This window comes from Dipodomys ordii, unplaced genomic scaffold (assembly GCF_000151885.1).
Source record: "Dipodomys ordii isolate 6190 unplaced genomic scaffold, Dord_2.0 Scaffold126, whole genome shotgun sequence".
In the NCBI taxonomy this organism is placed as follows: Eukaryota; Metazoa; Chordata; class Mammalia; order Rodentia; family Heteromyidae; genus Dipodomys; species Dipodomys ordii.
The window spans coordinates 7,591,852-7,611,096 of record NW_012267342.1 but is presented as its reverse complement, the minus strand read 5'-3'; the positions used below and the strand labels follow the sequence as shown (position 1 = coordinate 7,611,096).

Below are 19,245 nucleotides of genomic sequence, written 5' to 3'. Positions count from 1 at the left end.
CATAGGTGGGCAAAAAGTGCTTTTAACAACATTATTCGTGCCCTCGGTCATTTCTTCCACCCCTCTCATGGATGCCCTTCCTTCGACAGCATCTCTAGCACTGCTTGAGGAAGAGGAGGAAGCATTGCACTGCCCTCCCTAAGAACTGCCTCCTCCCCCTCCCCTGCCAAGTGGTGCTGTAGACAGGTAAGGCAGGTGGGTGCTACCCTTTCTATACAAGACAGCGTAATCTTGCAGGGTAACTGAAGTGGTAAAAGATAGATGAAACTAGCAATATAAGAGAAGAGGCTCTGCCTCCTCTTTCCATATAATGCAGAAAACAGGAATAAGCAATAAATAAAACTAGAAAACTGATTATGTTAGTTCATCTTTGTAAAACCCAACGAATTTTAAATACTCAGTGTTAAGTTTACAGATTCAAGCCATTTGTGAAATATGGGAAAAAGAAGTAAAACTAAACTCATTATTTTTAAGAACACATCTTTTTCATACTATTTATTTTATTAATATATATAATAGCTTTTCTATTTTAAAATATTTTGTAATAGTGGGTATAAGTTGGGTTTTATTTTCAAAACCACCTGTCTTGGCAAAATGAAAAGCCGACTACCATGTATGTCACTAGATTTTTTTAAAAGGCACCTATCTGTGAAAGTCAGAAACTAAGACCCAATAATCTAGAATTCAGTGAAAAAATTGAATCTTAAAAGTTTAGAGCCAGAGTGGGGAGATAGATGAGGATAGTTTATTGGAGGAATAGCTTGTAGTGTACTACATAGCTTCAAGATTTCCTAGGTTTTAGACTAGTTTGGAGTTCATGTTTTTAAAATTGAAACTCGTAGTTACCTTAACTCCATAGTAGAATGAATTTAGATTTTAGGATAGTCATTTGATTAACTGCCTCAGTTTTTCATCTTTATATTGTTAGTATTGAGTCAAATATGTTTGAAAAACAACTGTTGAATAAGTAAGTAGAATCTCAGCCTTCTTCCTGAATTTTTAATTCTAGGTTCCATGACTAAGCCTATTTCCACTATCTTTTTTGAATAATAGGGAATACTAAATTTGTATAATTTGTTTAATTATAGACATGAAGAAACAGTCATAAAAATCATGGCATGTCAATTTTTGTTAGGTCACTATTTTTCTATAAATAGTCACTTGAATATTCTTTAGAGTATGAAATGTTAATTATTAGTTCAAATTAGTGGTTATGTGATGGTATTAGGTAAGTTAATAATAGAAATCCTTGTAAATTATGGTTGCTTAAATTATCATTGCTTATCAGGATACAAATAAAAACATCTGTGTCTATACCTGATAATATCTATATTACCTTAATCCTTTTTTTCTATCACCTGGCTGTTACAAAATTTTTACTGTAAGTATATTATTTTAAATACAATTGGGATGGATAAGTGGAATTAAAAAAATTCTATACTGGTTGAGTGCCGTGGATCACAACTGTGGATTGTAGTTCAGAGCTAGCTCAGCCAAAAAGGTAGTGAGACACCATCTCGATTAGTTAGGCATGGTGAAGCAATTGGTAGGAGTATTTGGATCTGAGGCAAGACCCCATCTAGAAAATAACTAAAAGCAAAAAATGTTCAGGGGCATCACTCAAGTGGAGGAGCACCTGTGTAATAAGCTTGAAACTCCAAGTTCAAAATCCAGTGCCACTAAAAGAAAAAAAGAAGCCTTTCCTTAATTAATAGTTGTCACATTTTTAAAAATAAATAATACATACTTTATGTAAGTAGTTTACTAGTCCTGGTTGCTTCTGACTAGAAATTTCTAGAGTAATGCTTCTTGATAAGAACAATGAACACACTATGTGTATAAAAAAAAAATCCTGATCCTTAACTAAAGCTTGAATATTAACAGCAATAGTATTAGTTTATATATCATTGGCATTTAATATGTAGTATAACAGGGTAATCAGGTAATCAGGTAGCTTTTTTCCTTGTTTTAGAAGTTTGAAGAATTTGATAAATTATAGATGACCTTAATTGGTATATTTATTTATATACACAAAGCCCTTGTATTTAGAAAAACCATCTCAGAAGAAGAGTTTTGTAATACATTAAGTCATTATCATGTTACAGAGTAATATTGCTTAATTTTAAATAGCACTTTAAAAATTGCTATTTAGAACAAGTAATTTAATAATTGAAATAATTTGTTTTTTCTCATACAAACTAGTATTAAGATTTTTAGGGCATTTTATCTATCTTGTCTTAATAACACTTCGAAATCTCTGTAAAATAAGGTGAATTGATTAGGTGATAATGTGACACTTATGGGTCCAGAAAGGTTAATATTGTGTGTTGGTGGGAGAACACTTAATATCTAAAGGTTTTCTCATTTTTCGATAGTTTTCTTTAATTCACAAGATGGATGTTCATCTGTGTTTATCCAGACTCTAAAAACATTATATGTTGGACTTTATTATGCTTCATGTATTAGTATGTTAATAATTTTGACACAGTTTGTCCATTTTAATTTCCATTTTGCTGTATGTACATTTTATGTATCCTTATGCATACTTTAAAAAAACTGAAAATAATTATCTATTGCTGCATAATAAATGACCAAAAAAGTTGGCAATATAAAAATAACAGATAGCTAACAGCACTCCTTGTTTAATTTTGAAAGATAATTTATTTGTTCTGAAGATTTATTAGCTGAAATTGTATTTGATATATTAGAGTACCTTTTAAAGTGATATAAAAGGCTTAGCTAATATTTAAGATTTTAATTTTTAATCAGTTTAGTGGGTTTTGGTTTAAATATAACATTGAAGTTGCATAAAAATAATCGTTGTAGTCATACCAACTTTTGTTATTTATTTCATAGGTAAATAAAATGTCAACAAATTGAACTAAATTATTATTACTCTTGCTGTTGATTTTCCATAAGAGGTTTTCATGAACTTTTAAGTCAGTTGTACTAGCTATTTAAATCAATTCTGGTGGAATTAAAATTTGTAGGTGCAACACTTTAAAGAAGTTTCCAATTTACATATCATGGGATACAGCTTTATGTTTTATACTTGAGTCATCTGGTATATATACTAAAATTTAAATGTTAATAGGTCTGAAATATAAGTGAAAAAAGCTTTCTTCCTCCATAAAAATACCATTTTCTTGTTTAACATTATATTGAGGGTTTCCTATTGCAAAATAGTGTCAGAGGTTATAATAATTTAGCTTCCCAACTAATTGATGTCATTTATTTACAGAAATTGTTACTACTCAATAAAAAGATCTGGTTGTCTTCTGATTTTTCTTAAAGCATTTCTCTCATTTGTGTTTCATTTGTGAATTCATTTCCTTGATACTAGGATCTTTTGATCAACAGTACTGAATAAGCCAATGATTTTAAAGATACTAATAAGTATAGATATAATAAGTAATTATTGATAATACTTAGTGAATGTCTTTTTCCTGCTGTCTCTTTTTCAATAGGTGAGTGTGGTCCAAGATTCAGTAAACATATCAGGACATACTAATACAAATACTTTGAAGGTGCCTGAATGTCGACTAGCAGAAGATTTAGGTAATCTCTGGGAAAACACAAGATTTACAGATTGCAGTTTTTTTGTTCGAGGACAAGAATTTAAAGCTCATAAATCTGTGCTTGCAGGTACTTTATACTTTGGATAAAATAATACATTTTTAAAATAAATGTGTGTATTAAATAATGATACTCAATCTTATTGCAGCTCGATCCCCGGTGTTTAATGCAATGTTTGAACATGAAATGGAAGAGAGCAAAAAGGTAAAAATGGCTCATAGGTTTAATATTTAATTGTACATAGAATATTAGTACATGTTCTTATTGTTGTATTGTGATGAGTAGGGGAAATATTTGCAAGTCATATAAACAGCAGAAAACTTGTGTAGCAGAATGATAGGTGCAGCTCCCTGTGAATGCTCAATGAATATTCTAAGCAGTAGCTGTGGTGAAGCTCTTCTGGAAGGTAAACTAGTAGGTAGCTGTTACCCTGCAGGGTGTGGCTTAAGGTTAGAGCCCTGGATTCAATTCATTCTACTACCACAGAAAGAAGGGGGTGGGAATTTGATGCTGTGTTAGTCTGTAGCTAATTGAGAGGTCTTTGTTTAAATTGTATATTCTTCCTTTCTTTCTGTGAGTATGCCTCAATTAACAATGCCTGACTAAAATATATGAGGCTTGAATTCAAACCTCAGTACCACCAAAAAATAAACTATGCACTCCCCATTTCTAAACATTGTAAGTTAACTTTCTTGTTTTCTAGCAGCAAAACTCATGTCTAAATTTTCTCACCACCAAAAAAGATATATATTAGAATTAACAAAAATGCCAGGCACCAGTGGCTCATGCCTGTAATACTAACTACTCAGGAGGCTTAGCTCTGAGGATCATAGTTCAAAGCCAGCCTGGGCAAGGAAAGTCCATGAGACTCTTATCTCCAATAAACCACTAAAAAACTGGAAGTGGCGCTGTGACTCAAGCGGTAGAGCACTCGCCTTGAGCTGAAGAGCTGAGGGATAGCACCCAAGCCCAGAGGTCAAGCCCCACAACTGACCAAAAAAAAAACCCAAAAAGGTCATACTGTATCAGTACTAGTGTATACTCAGTAATCTCAGGTGTTTCTGTCTTCTGTCATTTACAAATGAATTTATATTAGAGATCAGATGTTGATATTTTTTTCTTTGCCAGTTGCATAATGTGAGCTTTAAGGCTCCCACTGGACAACTCCAGTTTATTCATGTAGCCTAGCTTTGAAGAATTACAAAATTAAGTATCTGCTTTCTTTCCACTCATGGTTGACCTAGGGACTGCAATGTCCAATGTTCAGATGACATCTAAGTGATTTCTATAGGAGGGGGATATCAATGGTATCAAATGTTATTGATAGTAAGGTGTCAAAAAACCTGGTGTTGTTTAGCTTCATTGTTTTTAGGAGAGAACTGAATGCCAAGATACAGAAGTGAAAAAGCAACTAATCCTCCTGAGGCAGTGTCTCTCTTACCCCAAACACCTACTTGTCCTCTGTTTGCTTAGTGCTAAGGATACAGCTGTTGGTTTTGGATTTTTAGACATTTTATTAGAATGTAGAAATCCAACAAGGAAGTGTTAATAGCCATCATTCTCTAAGGTAGAAATCAGAAACTGGACATGGATGTATTTTGTTTTACCTATGGAATTTTTAAAAATCTTTTTAATATTGAAAAAGTAGGATTTGCATTCCACAGAGTAGTGCTTAACTGCATATGAAGATGTATACTTTAAAGCTGGAAATGGTCCCCATCTTCTACAAAATATATGCTGTTTTTAGACTTTTACTGTAGGTTTGCTTATTCACTTACTGAAAATTTACATATATATCACTTTTAAAAAACATCTGTATGTGTGTGTGTGTGTGTGTGTGTGTGTGTGTGTGTGAGTGGCAAAGTACTTTTGTTCAGATTTGGGTATTTTAATTGCTGTCAAAGATTCAGATTAGTTCATTTGTATGTAAGTATTTTTTAAGACTTTTTCTATGTTGTTTTCAATATCAGAACCAAGTGGAAATAAATGATTTAGACCCTGAGGTTTTTAAAGAAATGATGAAATTTGTTTACACGGGAAAAGCACCAAATCTTGATAAAATGGCTGACAGCTTGTTGGCAGCTGCAGACAAAGTAAGTAATTAGGTTTTAAGGAGCTGAAAAATATCCTAAAGCTTGATGTATATAGAAGACTATCATCAAATGAAAACTCCCAACTGTTTTCAAAGTATTGAATTATACAATTTGTAGGTGGCTCTTCAGAGTTTTATGAAATAGCATACAGTAGGATAATACAGAACTGAGATTGTTTAAGCAAATGACAAGCTGTAAAAACACCTTGAAAAAGAAAGAATTAAACTATAAGCATAATAGTTTTGAATATGTTTATGTATATTATATATATAAATAGCCTTTGATAAGAATTACAAGCATATAAAATTATTAGAATTTTCAAATTCTTGGTATTCATATGTAGTGTTTTTAAGATGAAACATTTGTATTCATAAATTAAACTTTTTAATATGACAGCATGGAAGGTAGAGAAACATCTTGACAATTTTATAATGTAATAATTTCTTTTAAGGTAGAAAAGCTCAGAGGTCTCAGAAAATCTTAAATCTAGCACATGTCAAACCTAAAAGCACACTGTATGTATGTCTTTTATATTTAGACTGTATAAGAACTCTCAAAATTAAACTTTAAAGAATTTGTTATTTCCAAGAGTGTACAGAATGCTTGAACACTTTCTGAAATAAATGAAATATTAAAAAACCCCAACGTCATCAGGAGGATATAAATTAAGACACAGTGATGGTAGGCCTGTGCACACCTCAATAATAGCTAATACTATAATGATTATACTATTCTGAAGTTATAAAAGAATTAGGACTCTCAGACACTGCTAATGAGAGTATAACAGGTTTTAACTACTTTGGACAGTTGTTCGGCACTTTCTTAAAAAGTTAAAATCACATACTTGAATAAATCCACTTTTAGATATTTGGCTATGTAAAAGAAAGCCTATATAAATATAAAATTTCTATGTGGGTGTTCACAGCAACATTATTTGTAATAGCTGAGTACTGGAAATAACTCAAATATTCAAGTAGATAGACAAATTCTGGTATATGTATATATATCTGTATATATATATATATATATATATATATATTTAATGGAATACTGATCAAGAATAAGGATTGAACTGTTTAACACATGAGCAGTTACATACATGGATCTGAAATTAATTGTTTTGGGGAAAGATTCAGACAAAAATGACTATATAGATCTTTAGAGTGATTGTAGTAAACATAAACTAATCCTAATGACATGTAAAATATGTGAATTTATAATTAATAGACTTGTGTTCCACATATAAACAATACTACTTATGCACCTCAGGTATAGCACAAAGGAGAAAAGACCCACCTTATGAAACCAACGTGATATCTTTCCCTGCTTTTCATTTTTAATAAAATTACTCTTTAGGCTAATGCTTTGTTTGTTTGATTGTACCAGTCCGGGGATTGAATTCTGGGCCTGCCACTCTCCTCGAGTTCTTATGCTCAAGGCTAGAGCTCTACTACAGCTCTACTTCTGGCTCAGATTTCTTTTAACAGAAAGGCCGGCGAGCCATTTACCAGTACACTGTTCATGCCTGTAATCCTGAGTTCTGAGAATCCAGGTTTGAAGCCAGCCTGGGCAGGAAAGTCTATGAGACTCTTATCTCCAGGTAAACACCATAGAACCAGAAATAAAGCTGTAACTCAAATGGTTGAATTCTAGCCTTGAGCATAAAAACCCAGAAACAGCTTCCAGGCCCAGAGTTCAGGCCCCAGGACTGGCACACACACACACACACACACACAAATAATAAAATAAGTTTGAAAGCTGATCTTGCATGGCTTTAAAAAAAATGAGTACATATTTCTGATTCTATTTGTAGGAACTTAAAGAAATGCAAACTAATTTATAATGATAACTATAAATTAGAAGCTGCCTGTGGTGGAACAAGAGGAAAAGATTACAAAGGGATAAGGAAAAATCTTTTGAGGACAATGAGTCATTACCTTTGGAATAGATGATGATTTTTATGGCTGTAAAACTTATCAACATGTAAACCTAAATAAACATTTTATTGTAGGCCAACTATACCTCAAAGTTGCTAAAGATGCATGCTATAATAATTGAAGGACTTTTTATTGGTATTAATATGATTTGTTTAGCTTTCAGTTCATTCTTCAGGTTTGAGTAGTGGCAAAAGGCAGTGATTCTCATTGGTATACTCCAGGTGTGAAATAATGAAAAAGAAATATACTCAGTTATGAATATATAATATATGCATTAGTTATAAATAAGGCTTCAGAATATAAATAAAATTTTAGTGTAAAGAATAATGTAGAGTAATATACTGTATTTTCCACTAATGTAAATTGAATTTTTCCAAGGTAAATTACTCTTTCTCCTAAATGTATTCAATCATATTTTCTTTACATTAAGTTAAAACCATGATTCAGTGATTAAAATAACCTTAATTCAGAGAGTATTCTAGTTTATTTTATAAGTTGCAAATGTCATGTATTTGAAAACTTAGTCATTGTAGTAAGTGCTTAATGGTTGTATTTTTCTTGGATAGTATGCACTGGAACGGCTGAAGGTCATGTGTGAAGAAGCTTTGTGTAGCAACCTCTCAGTAGACAATGTTGCTGATACCCTTGTCCTTGCAGATTTGCACAGTGCAGAACAGTTGAAAGCACAAGCCATAGACTTTATTAATAGGTAAGCTGCTTTTATTTCATTTGACATGACACCTTCAACCTTTTCTCATCATATTTTGTTTAAGTGTGTTTAAATCTTTAATGCAGGTGCAGTGTACTTCGACAACTTGGGTGTAAAGATGGGAAAAACTGGAACAGCAAGTAAGATGTCATCAGTTTCTATCTGCATAAATGAAAATTGTTTTTGTAGCCTTTTCTACCATAAGTATAAATCCAGGTGTTAGTGATATGAAACAAATTGCCAGTTACTTTTTTTAAAAAATTGACAACTTAGTGGATTCCTGAGGCTCTGCTCCCTTGTAGATCAGCTTATAAAGAAAACTAGCTTGGCTGCCTCTAATGTTGGAAGTATTCATTTAATCCAATGAGGAGTATTTTGCCCAAATTTGCTTTGAAAGTCTTCACATTTTTTTTCTTCAGTACTGAGGGTTAAATTCAAGGGCATTGTACATAATAGGCATACACTCTTCTGCTACACTAAATATATCCTCAGACATTGCTTAAGATTTTATTTTCCAAACCTAGCCTCAAACTTGTAGTTTACTGCCCTAGACCCTCCCAAAATCAGGATTATAGGCATGCATTACCCATAGCTAGTTTAAACTTTTAAATTTTTTGTTATTCTTTTTGCTATGTAGTACAAGAGTCTTGCTGTGGCTGAGTGTGCTTGTAATCCTAGCTATCCAGGAGGCTGAGATGTGAGGATTGCAGTTCAAAGCCAGCCCTGGCAGGAAAGTCCCTGAGGTTCTTATCTCCAATTAATCACCAGAAAACAGGAGGTGGCTCTGTGGCTCAAGTGATAGAGTGCTTGCCTTGAGCCGAAGAGCTGAGGGACAGAGCAGGCGCAGAGTTCAAGCGCCACTACTGACCAAAAAAAAAAAAAAAGGTCTTTCTATGTAGTTCAAGCTAGCCTTGAATTCACGATACTTCCACTTCCTCCTTCCAAGTTCTGAGATTACAGACATGAACCAATACAGACATGTACCAATACACTAGGCCCTAAAAGTCTTTATTTTTGAATGCTAAGCCACTGCTCTTTGGGTTAGCCAAAGCCTTGCCTTATATGCTATATACTAAATTGTCTAACAATCCCAAAATGGTAGCACTTTGATTTTTCCTTTTCCACAGTAAACCCATAAGTTGGGTTATTACTATCATTCTAGTCTTAGGTCTTTGGATGAACTGTTTCTGTTTTCCCTTTTCTTATTTTTAGAGTGACTTTTCTATTCCTTGAAATTATTTTGAAATCAAATAGGGAAGATAAATGACAAATTGAAAGTATTCACCATTTTTTATAAATTTTACCTATAAACTCATAAATTATTCAAATTATTAAATATCATAGCAAGTGCCAAGCCAATCTGAGGTATCTAACAAACTCTACAAAATCAAAAAAATATTTTAAGTTGATGTAGGAATGTGTGAAAAAAAAGTAGGGCCATGTTAAAGACAGTAAAATGAATTGGTTTGTTGACCAAATTAATTATTTACTATTCTTTTCATCTGTTTAGTACATATAAAGTTGGTTAATTGAATTTCTATTTGCTTGTGAATTCTAGTTTATGAAAGTAAAGAGCATTGGCAACTTTCAAATCATTGGTTGTCTTCTGTACTACCCAGTGTGATAATATGATATCATCATGTTGTGTTATACAAAATTAGTTTTAATTTAAAATATGCTGCATTAGTACCAAATGACAATCTTTTTGGCTGTACTGAGATTTGAACTCAGGACATTGTACTTGTTAAGCAGACAGTTTTACACTTAAGCCATTTTACCAGTCCCAAGAAATGACAATGATACTTTTTTTATGAGTTTTAGACTGCTAAGAAAATGCAGGCTGGGAAGGTGGCTCATTGGTAGAGTGCTTGCCTTGCATGCATGAGGCCCTGGGTTCGATTCCTCAACACCACATAAACAGAAAAAGCTAGAAGTGGCGCTGTGGCTCAAGTAGTATAACGCTAGCCTTGAGCTGAGGAACAGAGGGACAGCGCCCAGGCCCAGAGTTCAGGCCCCATGACCGAGCCCCCCGTCCCACAAAAAAAGATATAATAAATACTATGTAAATATTTTTGAATAGTAGTTATCAATAAAATTTTATTTGCCAAACATTGAATACCAACCAGTATAACATGTTTAGAAGTAGGTGGAGTGGTACATAACTATAATCCTAGCACCCTGTAGGCAGAGGCAGGAGGATAGGGAGTTTGAGGCTAACGTAGCCTACGTAGTAAGACCTGCCTCAAGAATTAAGCCAGACATGGTGACAGTCATGAAATCCCAGCTATTCAGGGAAAAGAGATGGAGGATTCCAAGTGGAAGAACAATCTGGTCAAAGTTAATGAGACTGCCTCAAAAGCAAAAGAGATATAGCTCAACTACTAGAGTTGTAGCAATGAGGTCTAGGTCAGCCTTAGTATAGAAAAAAAAAAAAGGAAAGAAAAGGACAATGATGAAAGGAAAAGAAAGGAAAGAACTATCAGTCTTTTAAAATGCCCTGGAGAAGTATAAGCTCTCAATAGATACTTATTGAATTAATAAATGAAGGTATCAGCTTATCAATGTGATTCTAAATGTAAATACCTACTTCTAAACATGTTATACTGGTTGGTATCCAGTGTTTGGCAAATAAAATTTTATTGATAACTACTATTCAAAAATATTTACATAGTATTTATTATATCTTTTTTTGTGGGACGGGGGGCTCGGTCATGGGGCCTGAACTCTGGGCCTGGGCGCTGTCCCTCTGTTCCTCAGCTCAAGGCTAGCGTTATACTACTTGAGCCACAGCGCCACTTCTAGCTTTTTCTGTTTATGTGGTGTTGAGGAATCGAACCCAGGGCCTCATGCATGCAAGGCAAGCACTCTACCAATGAGCCACCTTCCCAGCCTGCATTTATTATATTTTAAGCAACATTCTGAGGTGCTGCATAATAAAAATATTTGAAGAACCTTCCTTCCTTAACACTTTAATAGAAATAAGTACATAACTATGCAATTTATTACAAGAGGTAGATATATGTGACTAAGCCTGGAACTTTAGGAATGGCTTCTGGCAGATCTGAACTGAGTCTTAAAACAAAGAGTAGCAGTAGCAGATGTAAGAAAAATGGATCACACAGTACAGACAGAAAAGATAGCATGAATCAAAGTATAAAGAGGTAGCTGATTATTTGACAGAGTTTTGTTTTTTATTATTTTGTAAGTTTCCAAGGTACTGTACTTGGCACAGATAATATATAGTGATGAGAACAACTGATGTTTTCCTCTTTCCAAGGACTATGATATAGTAGCAGATTATTTAACAATTAATTTCCAATAAGTCATGATGGTAAAGAATGTGTGGAATACCTGAAGCAGCATATAGCAAAGGGGTCAAAGAAAGCCTTTTTTGCAAAGTGCTTATTGTTCAAACTTGTAATCCTAGCTACTCTGGAGGCTGATATACAAGGATAGTGGTTCAAAGCCAGTCTGGACGTTAACGTCTGTGAAACTCTTATGTCTAATTAATCATTCAAAAAACCAGAAGTAAGCTGAATGTTGCTGGCTCACTCCTATAATCCTTTCTGCTGAGGAGGCTGAGACCTATGGATCACAGTTCAGAGTTAGCCGGGATAGGAAAGTCCATTAGACACTTAGCTCCATTTAAACACCAGAAAACCAGAAGTGGAGTTCTAGCTCATAATGGTAGAGCACTAGCTTTGAATGAAAAAGCTCAGGGACAGTGCCCAGACCCTGAGATCAAGCCTGATGGCAACCCCCCCCTCCCCCCCAAAAAAAAACAAAGCCAAAAGTAAAGCTGTGGATCAAATGTAGAACATCAGACAAAGCTGAGGGACAGCACCCAGGCTTTAAGTTCAAGCCCATGTACCAGAGCAAAGGCAACCAAAACTAAAAGCTTTTTCTACAAATTATAAAAATAAAGATGTGGAGTATTGGTAGGGACTTGTATGGTGAAGAGAAGTAGAAGGAAAGTGTATCCCAGAAGAGAAAATAAAAGATTTTGCACAGTTCTAGTAAGAAAGAGGGAGTCTCAAGTGCACACTAGTCTAGTATTGTCCATGTATGTAGGTTGGGTAATGAGAAGGAGATGGAGAAGGCAGATCAGATCCCACAACAACCTGGTAACATTAGTACTTTTCTTAGTATTGAAAGAGTAATGAGCCTTCACTAAAGTATAGGGCATAATCAAGTTTCGGTTATAGCAAACTTTTCTGCTTGCAAGTTGGAAAGTAGATTTTGAGGAAGCTGGAGTGGTGGTGGTAGTTGAGGAATAAGGTTTAATACAGGCAGGCCAGCTGGAAAGTTACTAATGTAGGCAAAGAGATTAGACTTTATTGATCACAATGAGACTACAAAGAAATCAAAGTTCATAAGAATCATTTTGAAGGGGGAATCTAAAGTATTTGATTATTTGTATATTTTGGCTGGTAAAAGTGAAAAAAGGAAAGAGTCACTTTACTCAGATTTCTTTCTTACTGGTGGCATGTTTCCTATGTAGGTACAATAAGCAATTCAGTAGTGGAGTATAAAAAGCCAGATCATTGAAGTAGCAGTGGAAAGCAACAGAGAAAGTAGGGAGCAAGCATTAACCAGGTTTCTTGTTCCAAAGACTTAAATATCTGGAAGGGGACCTCTGGAAGAGAGCATAATATAATATAATACGTTACTAAGAAAGCATTGCAACAACCTCAATTAAGGGGAGTAAGATAAGAAACTAGAACAATGCATACTTCAGGGATTAAACTTTTAAAACCTTCATTCTTTGATTTGAAACAAAACAACAGTAAGACTTTTAAGATAATTTAAATGATTTGAACATATGGAGAAAGTTAGGCAGTGTTTAGACATTTCAGAATTCACATATGAAAAAAACAGGATAAGTTAACATTGTTCATTTTAGGAAAGATTCATTAATAACCATCATTATATTTCATTTTTTAGCCAAGCAGCTGACATAATGGAAACATCTGGGTGGAAGGCCATGATTCAGTCTCACCCTCACTTAGTGGCAGAAGCTTTTCGAGCACTGGCATCTGCACAGTGTCCGCAGTTCGGCATTCCACGCAAACGGCTAAAGCAGTCCTGACACTTCCATGGACAGTAGAAATCGGGATTGACTTTACTCTTCCAGGTGCAGAAGGATTCTGATATAGACCACAAGCAGGAGTTGTTTCTGTTTTCTTGTCCACAGAACAGAAGCTGGAAAGTCATATTGCTTGCATTTCAAGTGGATAATTTATGGTTTATACTTCAGCTTTAAATTAGACTGATTAATTCACTTCAAGGCCTTAAATTATCTTCAATGACTTCTCTTGTTCATAGAATAATTTTTTTATTGTGCCTTGCATTTTGACCAAGGCTATGCAGGATTGCACTAGCTCCATAATGCAGTAATATTGATAACTGAAGATACTAAGTTTCAAAAGAATCTTCCATTATTTTGAGAAAAGGAAAATTAATTTTATAGGGTTTGTCCTATGTTATCTCAAAGTATAAAACTAGGTTCTCCTTCAAAGCACTTGTATTGGAGAATATCAGGAATGTCTCCAGTCAGAGCTCTATAAATATAGAAGAACCTGCTTACCTTCAGGGTAGGTTATGGCAATACATTGCTTCAATTTAATTTATTTCCATTTCAGGGGCAAATATGCAATGAGTTAGCCCAAATTTTTAGTAAAATCTGTGATGTTTGTCCTTATGTTCACTGTCCAAGAAACTGTGGGTTTATCTGAGTTTACAATAACTGAGAACTGATTGAGGTTAAGATTTCAGTAAAAGGGCATATTTTATGCTGAAGTAATTTTTTTAATTTATAATGACCTATGTTTATATGAAGAATTCTGTACATGTTGAAAGTAAGGATGACCAAATGTAAATTCATGTGGGCCAATTAAGAAAGATATATATGCACTTTTAATGTGTAACTTTTGTATTATGAATGGTACATATATTTTTTTGCTTTTGAGGAAATTAATAAGTATAATTGTGTTTTAACTTTTGGAAGAATTTTTTAAAATAGGAGGCAACTGAGATGTTTGTGATAATAGATAAGGAAGATCCTTGATGATGGATGAATTAGTTTGATTTCACATATTCATTATTGAATTTATTTCTGCTTTATTTCACTTTGGACAAGGCACCCAGACAGTAATGGAATCATGGACAGTCCACTTCCTTTAAACACTGAATGGTATCATGGCCTGTGAAAGATGCATAGTAAAGGAGAGACCCATAGACTATGTCAGGCTACACTAAGACTTTTTTCCCCACATTTTCTCCTTTGTGTTTTAGTTACTATACTAACATTATGGATGATTGAAATTCTGTATAATGTGAACAGGATAAACTATTTATAAACTGCTTTATATGGGCCAGTTCTTTATTCTAATGAATCTTAGCTTTAAAGACACAACTATTCAGAGTTGTGAGATCTCTTCCTGTACACTGTTACAGAGAAGCAGGAGTGATCAGTGTCCAGGTCACTGTATCCAACTTACTTCAGCACTATCAGTGCACTTCTTAGGCAAGATTTATATTTGACTGCAAGGAAAAAAGCGTGTCACTGAGAAACACAAATGCATATACCTATATGTGGGATAATTTGTGTATTTTGTTTGTGAATTCAGGATAAAAGGAGAAATAGGAAGCTTGAGGTTGTAAAGTGGATTTAATTTGCTATCACTTTATTAAATGTTAACTGAAGCATTCCTAAGACATCAGGAGTGATTCATCTTTACATTGAACATTTTCAAATAAATATTTGTTGTCCACAACAAACTGGAGTCTGAAAAAATTATATTTTTAAATATCCTATATTAATTGAGTCTTGGTTATGGCAACTTAAAATCGGAAGAATCCCTTAGGATAGAAGCAAGATTCTTACCTGGTGATCATCTTTAATCCTATACAAGAAGATCATGGCAAGTAGAAATTAATTTCCTTAACACTACTGAAAGATTGAGTCTGTTAAATTTATAATGTGCAATTAAAAAATAAACTTATATACAAATACACACTTTTATTCTTATGGCCTTAGGAAAAAACAAACATTTTCCCAGCCATAGAAATTTATTAAAGTATATTTAAAAAATAGTGTACCCATTATCAAATGCATATTGTGAAATAATTCACTGCTTCAGTCTACATTTCTTTTTTTTTTGGTCCGGTCGTGGGGCCTGAACTCTGGGCCTGGGCACTTTCCCTCAGCTCTTCAGCTCAAGGCTAGCGCTCTACCACTTGAGCCACAGCGACACTTCCGGCTTTTTTTTTCTTTTTGCTTATGTGGTGCTGGGGAATCGAACCCAGGGCCTCATGCATGCAAGGCAAGCGCTCTACCACTGAGCCACCTTCCCAGCCCCTTCAGTCTACATTTCTAACTACAGTGACTCTAGAAGTGATCCCATATAGTGAGCATTTCAGCTTGCCCTTACTCTATTGCATATCTTAATGATCTTACTATAAGGTTTATGTTTTGTTTTTAAGTTCTGCTAGCATATTTTGTACCAAAAATGTCAAACACTGTGCTGTGTATGTATGTTTGTAAAAATGTCCACTGTTCAGATAATATAATGCCTACCATTATACTAATGAATCATATGGAAGTTGATTTATTTTTTTATTTATTATGTATATTTTTGGTATTATGAGTTCTTGAAGCAACGATTTTTAAAAACTTGTATTCCTATTTGAGTGCTCTAAACCTTGTCCCACCCATTTCCCCATTCCATACTATAGGCATTCTGTTCAAAATAGGCACAGTTTCTCTCTAGAGCAGTTTTGGCTTTTAAACTAACAGCAGCTGCCATTTCCCTTTTGTCATCTAGACAAGATTTTCCTTAAAAAGTAGTGAGTGGTTTTAGCTATTATATATTAGAAAAATAACCATTAAAAATTGTACTTCACACCTAAGATCTATAAGCACTGTATCTGTGCCTTTTTCATTTTGTTAGTTTTAATGTATATTTGTATTTGGAGCACAAATATGAAGGTGCCGTGATATGGCTTGCCAATGTTACCTCCTTGAATACTCTTAAGTCGTTGTCTTCAAGTGGTGATTGAAAACCTTGCATAAATTGAGTGGTTATTTGTGTGAGGGTGTGTGTGTGTGTGTGTGTGTGTGCGCAAACACATTCATGTGCACATGCATTGGTGTGTGTCTATATATTCACCTGAGCTTGTAAATTGTTCAGAAGAGTTAATTATTTCTGAAAATAGGACTTAGTTCAGTGTTGACAGTTCAGGTTAGTTAACGTGTTTCCTTTAAATGGGTTTTATTTGGGTAGGTAGTTGATTAACTGTAAATCATACCCAAATTTGACCACTTTACTGCATGACAGAATTTGAAAGCTGTGCCTTTTAAGGATGTCCATTGTAATTAAGTTTTAAAATATTAACATAGGTCTCTTAAAAAGGTGTTATGATCATTATTGGTTCATTTTTAAGTTAGAGCTAAATGACAGCCTAAATTGTCAAATGTTTAGTTATTATTTTACCTATGTTTACCTATGTAAAATTTTATGCATAAATTTAAAATCATAGCAGCAGTTTAAAATTGTGGATAAGTGCTGTGGTTATACCTCATTGGCAAAAGTACTTATTAGTACTTGTGAAAATTTGGGTTTAATCCCCAGCACTGTCAGAGCACACACACATGCATGCATACATACACACACACACACACACACACACACACACACACAAAAATATGGATTATAGCTGCTATTATTACTAAAATATAAAAGGACCTTGTCTAAAAATTTTGTGATAATCCAACTTAACCATCTTTGAAAGACAACAAATAGCCACATATTCTTAAGCAGGTATACTAGTCTGACTTGAACATACATGACTTCTGATGGGTAAAAGATATAGTATATTCCTAAAAAAGGAGGTGGGTAGATAAGTGGAATTGTTTAATGTTACTAGAGAGTATAGAGCACTGTCAGCACACATGAGAGTATTTTGCAAAGTTTTAATACAGATAATGAACTCTACTTTATTGAAACATTCATAGGATGATGCAAATTTTAGGTTCAGTTGGAAAAATATTGAGTGCCTACCATATGCAAGACTTCCTCTTCACTAGGAATGAAATCACACAGTGTCTTCTGTTTGTAGTATGTGAGCTTGTTTGAAAAGGAATTCTTATATTTAAATATTTTTCTGTTACTAGTTAGTCGTTGTATATTGTAATCCAGTTAATTTGTGTTTGTTCAGCTTTTAATAATGAAGATATAACTTAATTGATTCACATTTCTGGAAATCAGGCTCTGCTAAAATTATTTAAATTTAAAATTTTTGTTCAAGACAGTTGACTTTCAAGATTTCAATGTATAAAAGCTTACCAAACTTTTCAACGTTGTTTTTAATCAGTTGGTGTTAATGATGAGATATATGCTCCTTGTATCTGGTTGCTGAAAATATCTTTTGCATTTCAGCACTGTTGAGGTAAAAATAAAGTTGTTACTACTTAATCACAATTACTTGGCTTATTTTGTGTTTATTTGAATCTTCCCTAAAAATGTCTTTCGTAGTGTGTTGCTGCTTTCTTTTCATATGAAAGCTTAAATTATGCATAGTGATTTTCTTTCCTCTTCAGAGAAGCTAGTATTTTTTGGAATCTACTAAAAATTGTTTTAAACTGTGAGATAGTGTACATTTAGTTTTTAGCATGTTCCTACCATCCTGATACCAAGTACATTAACACTTAAGGGTTCTTTTTTCCTGTCCTCCTGTCCTTTCTTAATTTCAGTTATTCCAAACAATGTAACCATTTAATAGTATCAGAATTATATTTGAGGCAAGATATTTTTAATCAAGTTAATAACAGTAATTAGTGCTTAAAATTGTAGCAAAGTGCTCTTAGAAAAACTATATACCTAGTACACTTATAAACCCTGAATTATTCCTCAAGAAAAAGAAACAATAAGCCTATAAATTTTAATGCATTGTGCAAGTAAAATAGGAAAAGAAAGTCTTTCTCTAAACATCCCTAATGAATCTCTATATAACCTATTCCTCTGAGTCCACAGTAGCAGCCTCCTCAGTACTTTGGTTTAGAATGTTGGAGCATGTGTTTCCCCCACATTGGAATCATTTGTTTCTAAAATAAGCCCAAGAGTGGTATTTACTTTGATAACTTTTATTAGAAGACATAGTAGAAATCTTCTACAAAATAAGCTTGCTATTCCTGTGTCCTGTAGTGTGCTTCTGTTCCATTTTTCCCTCATTCTCTTCACCCTCCATCTTTATGCTTTTCTAACAGGTATAACCTTCTGCCAGTCTTTTACATAACTGCCAACCAAGTCTTCAATTATCAAATATTAACCATTTTTCTTACATTAAAGATGTGAGCAAAGAAAATAATTGTGTGATACATGAATAACATAGCAACCAAAAAAAAAATGTGTCCTAAGGGCTCTGATGTTAAGTACTAAAATAGATTTAATACCATAAACAAGTTTGTAGAATGTGTGCTTTTTAAAGGTGCTAAAAAATTGTGAGGATCATTATGAAAAGATGACAAATGATACTCAATTGAAAAAAGTATAGATTCTTAACTTTGAGAAATACTAGAAATGATAAAGCAGACCTTTTTGTCTCAGTAATAGTCAATATTTAAATATGCAAAAAATGCTTTTTTTTTTTTTTGATGGTGGTGGTATTTTGATTTAGTAGACAAGCACTCTATGACTTGAGCCATGCCTCCAAATACAGTCTTGCTTTTGTCTTGGCTAGCCTCAGACCAAGGTCCTCTCTCTGCCTCTTCATAGCTGGGAATGCAGGCATGAACCTTTATTGACTTTTCGACTTGCAGATATTACTAATGTTTTGCCTTTTGTTTGAACTGGCCCTCTATTTCCTTCTGCTTCTCTCTTCCCCTCCTTTTTCTCCTCCTCCTCCTCCTCATCTCCGAAGTATGTAGAAT

At 33.8% G+C, this 19,245-nt stretch overlaps 1 protein-coding gene across 2 annotated transcripts in view; it reads left to right on the top strand.

The window, feature by feature from the left end:
- Spopl (speckle-type POZ protein-like) overlaps positions 1 to 15,462 on the top strand; it is a 50,643-nt gene extending 35,181 nt beyond the window's left edge. Inside the window, exons 6-11 of one of the 2 annotated variants that reach the window (XM_013030070.1) lie at positions 3,468 to 3,558; positions 3,725 to 3,780; positions 5,547 to 5,669; positions 8,173 to 8,315; positions 8,402 to 8,455; positions 13,260 to 15,462. In XM_013030070.1, coding sequence (XP_012885524.1) covers positions 3,468 to 3,558; positions 3,725 to 3,780; positions 5,547 to 5,669; positions 8,173 to 8,315; positions 8,402 to 8,455; positions 13,260 to 13,404 — 612 coding nt within the window. In that variant the 3' untranslated portion in view covers positions 13,405 to 15,462. Of the gene's footprint in view, positions 1 to 3,467; positions 3,646 to 3,724; positions 3,781 to 5,546; positions 5,670 to 8,172; positions 8,316 to 8,401; positions 8,456 to 13,259 lie in introns of both variants that reach the window. The other variant, XM_013030069.1, reaches the window with a different exon arrangement.
- The last annotated feature ends 3,783 nt before the right edge of the window (positions 15,463 to 19,245 follow it).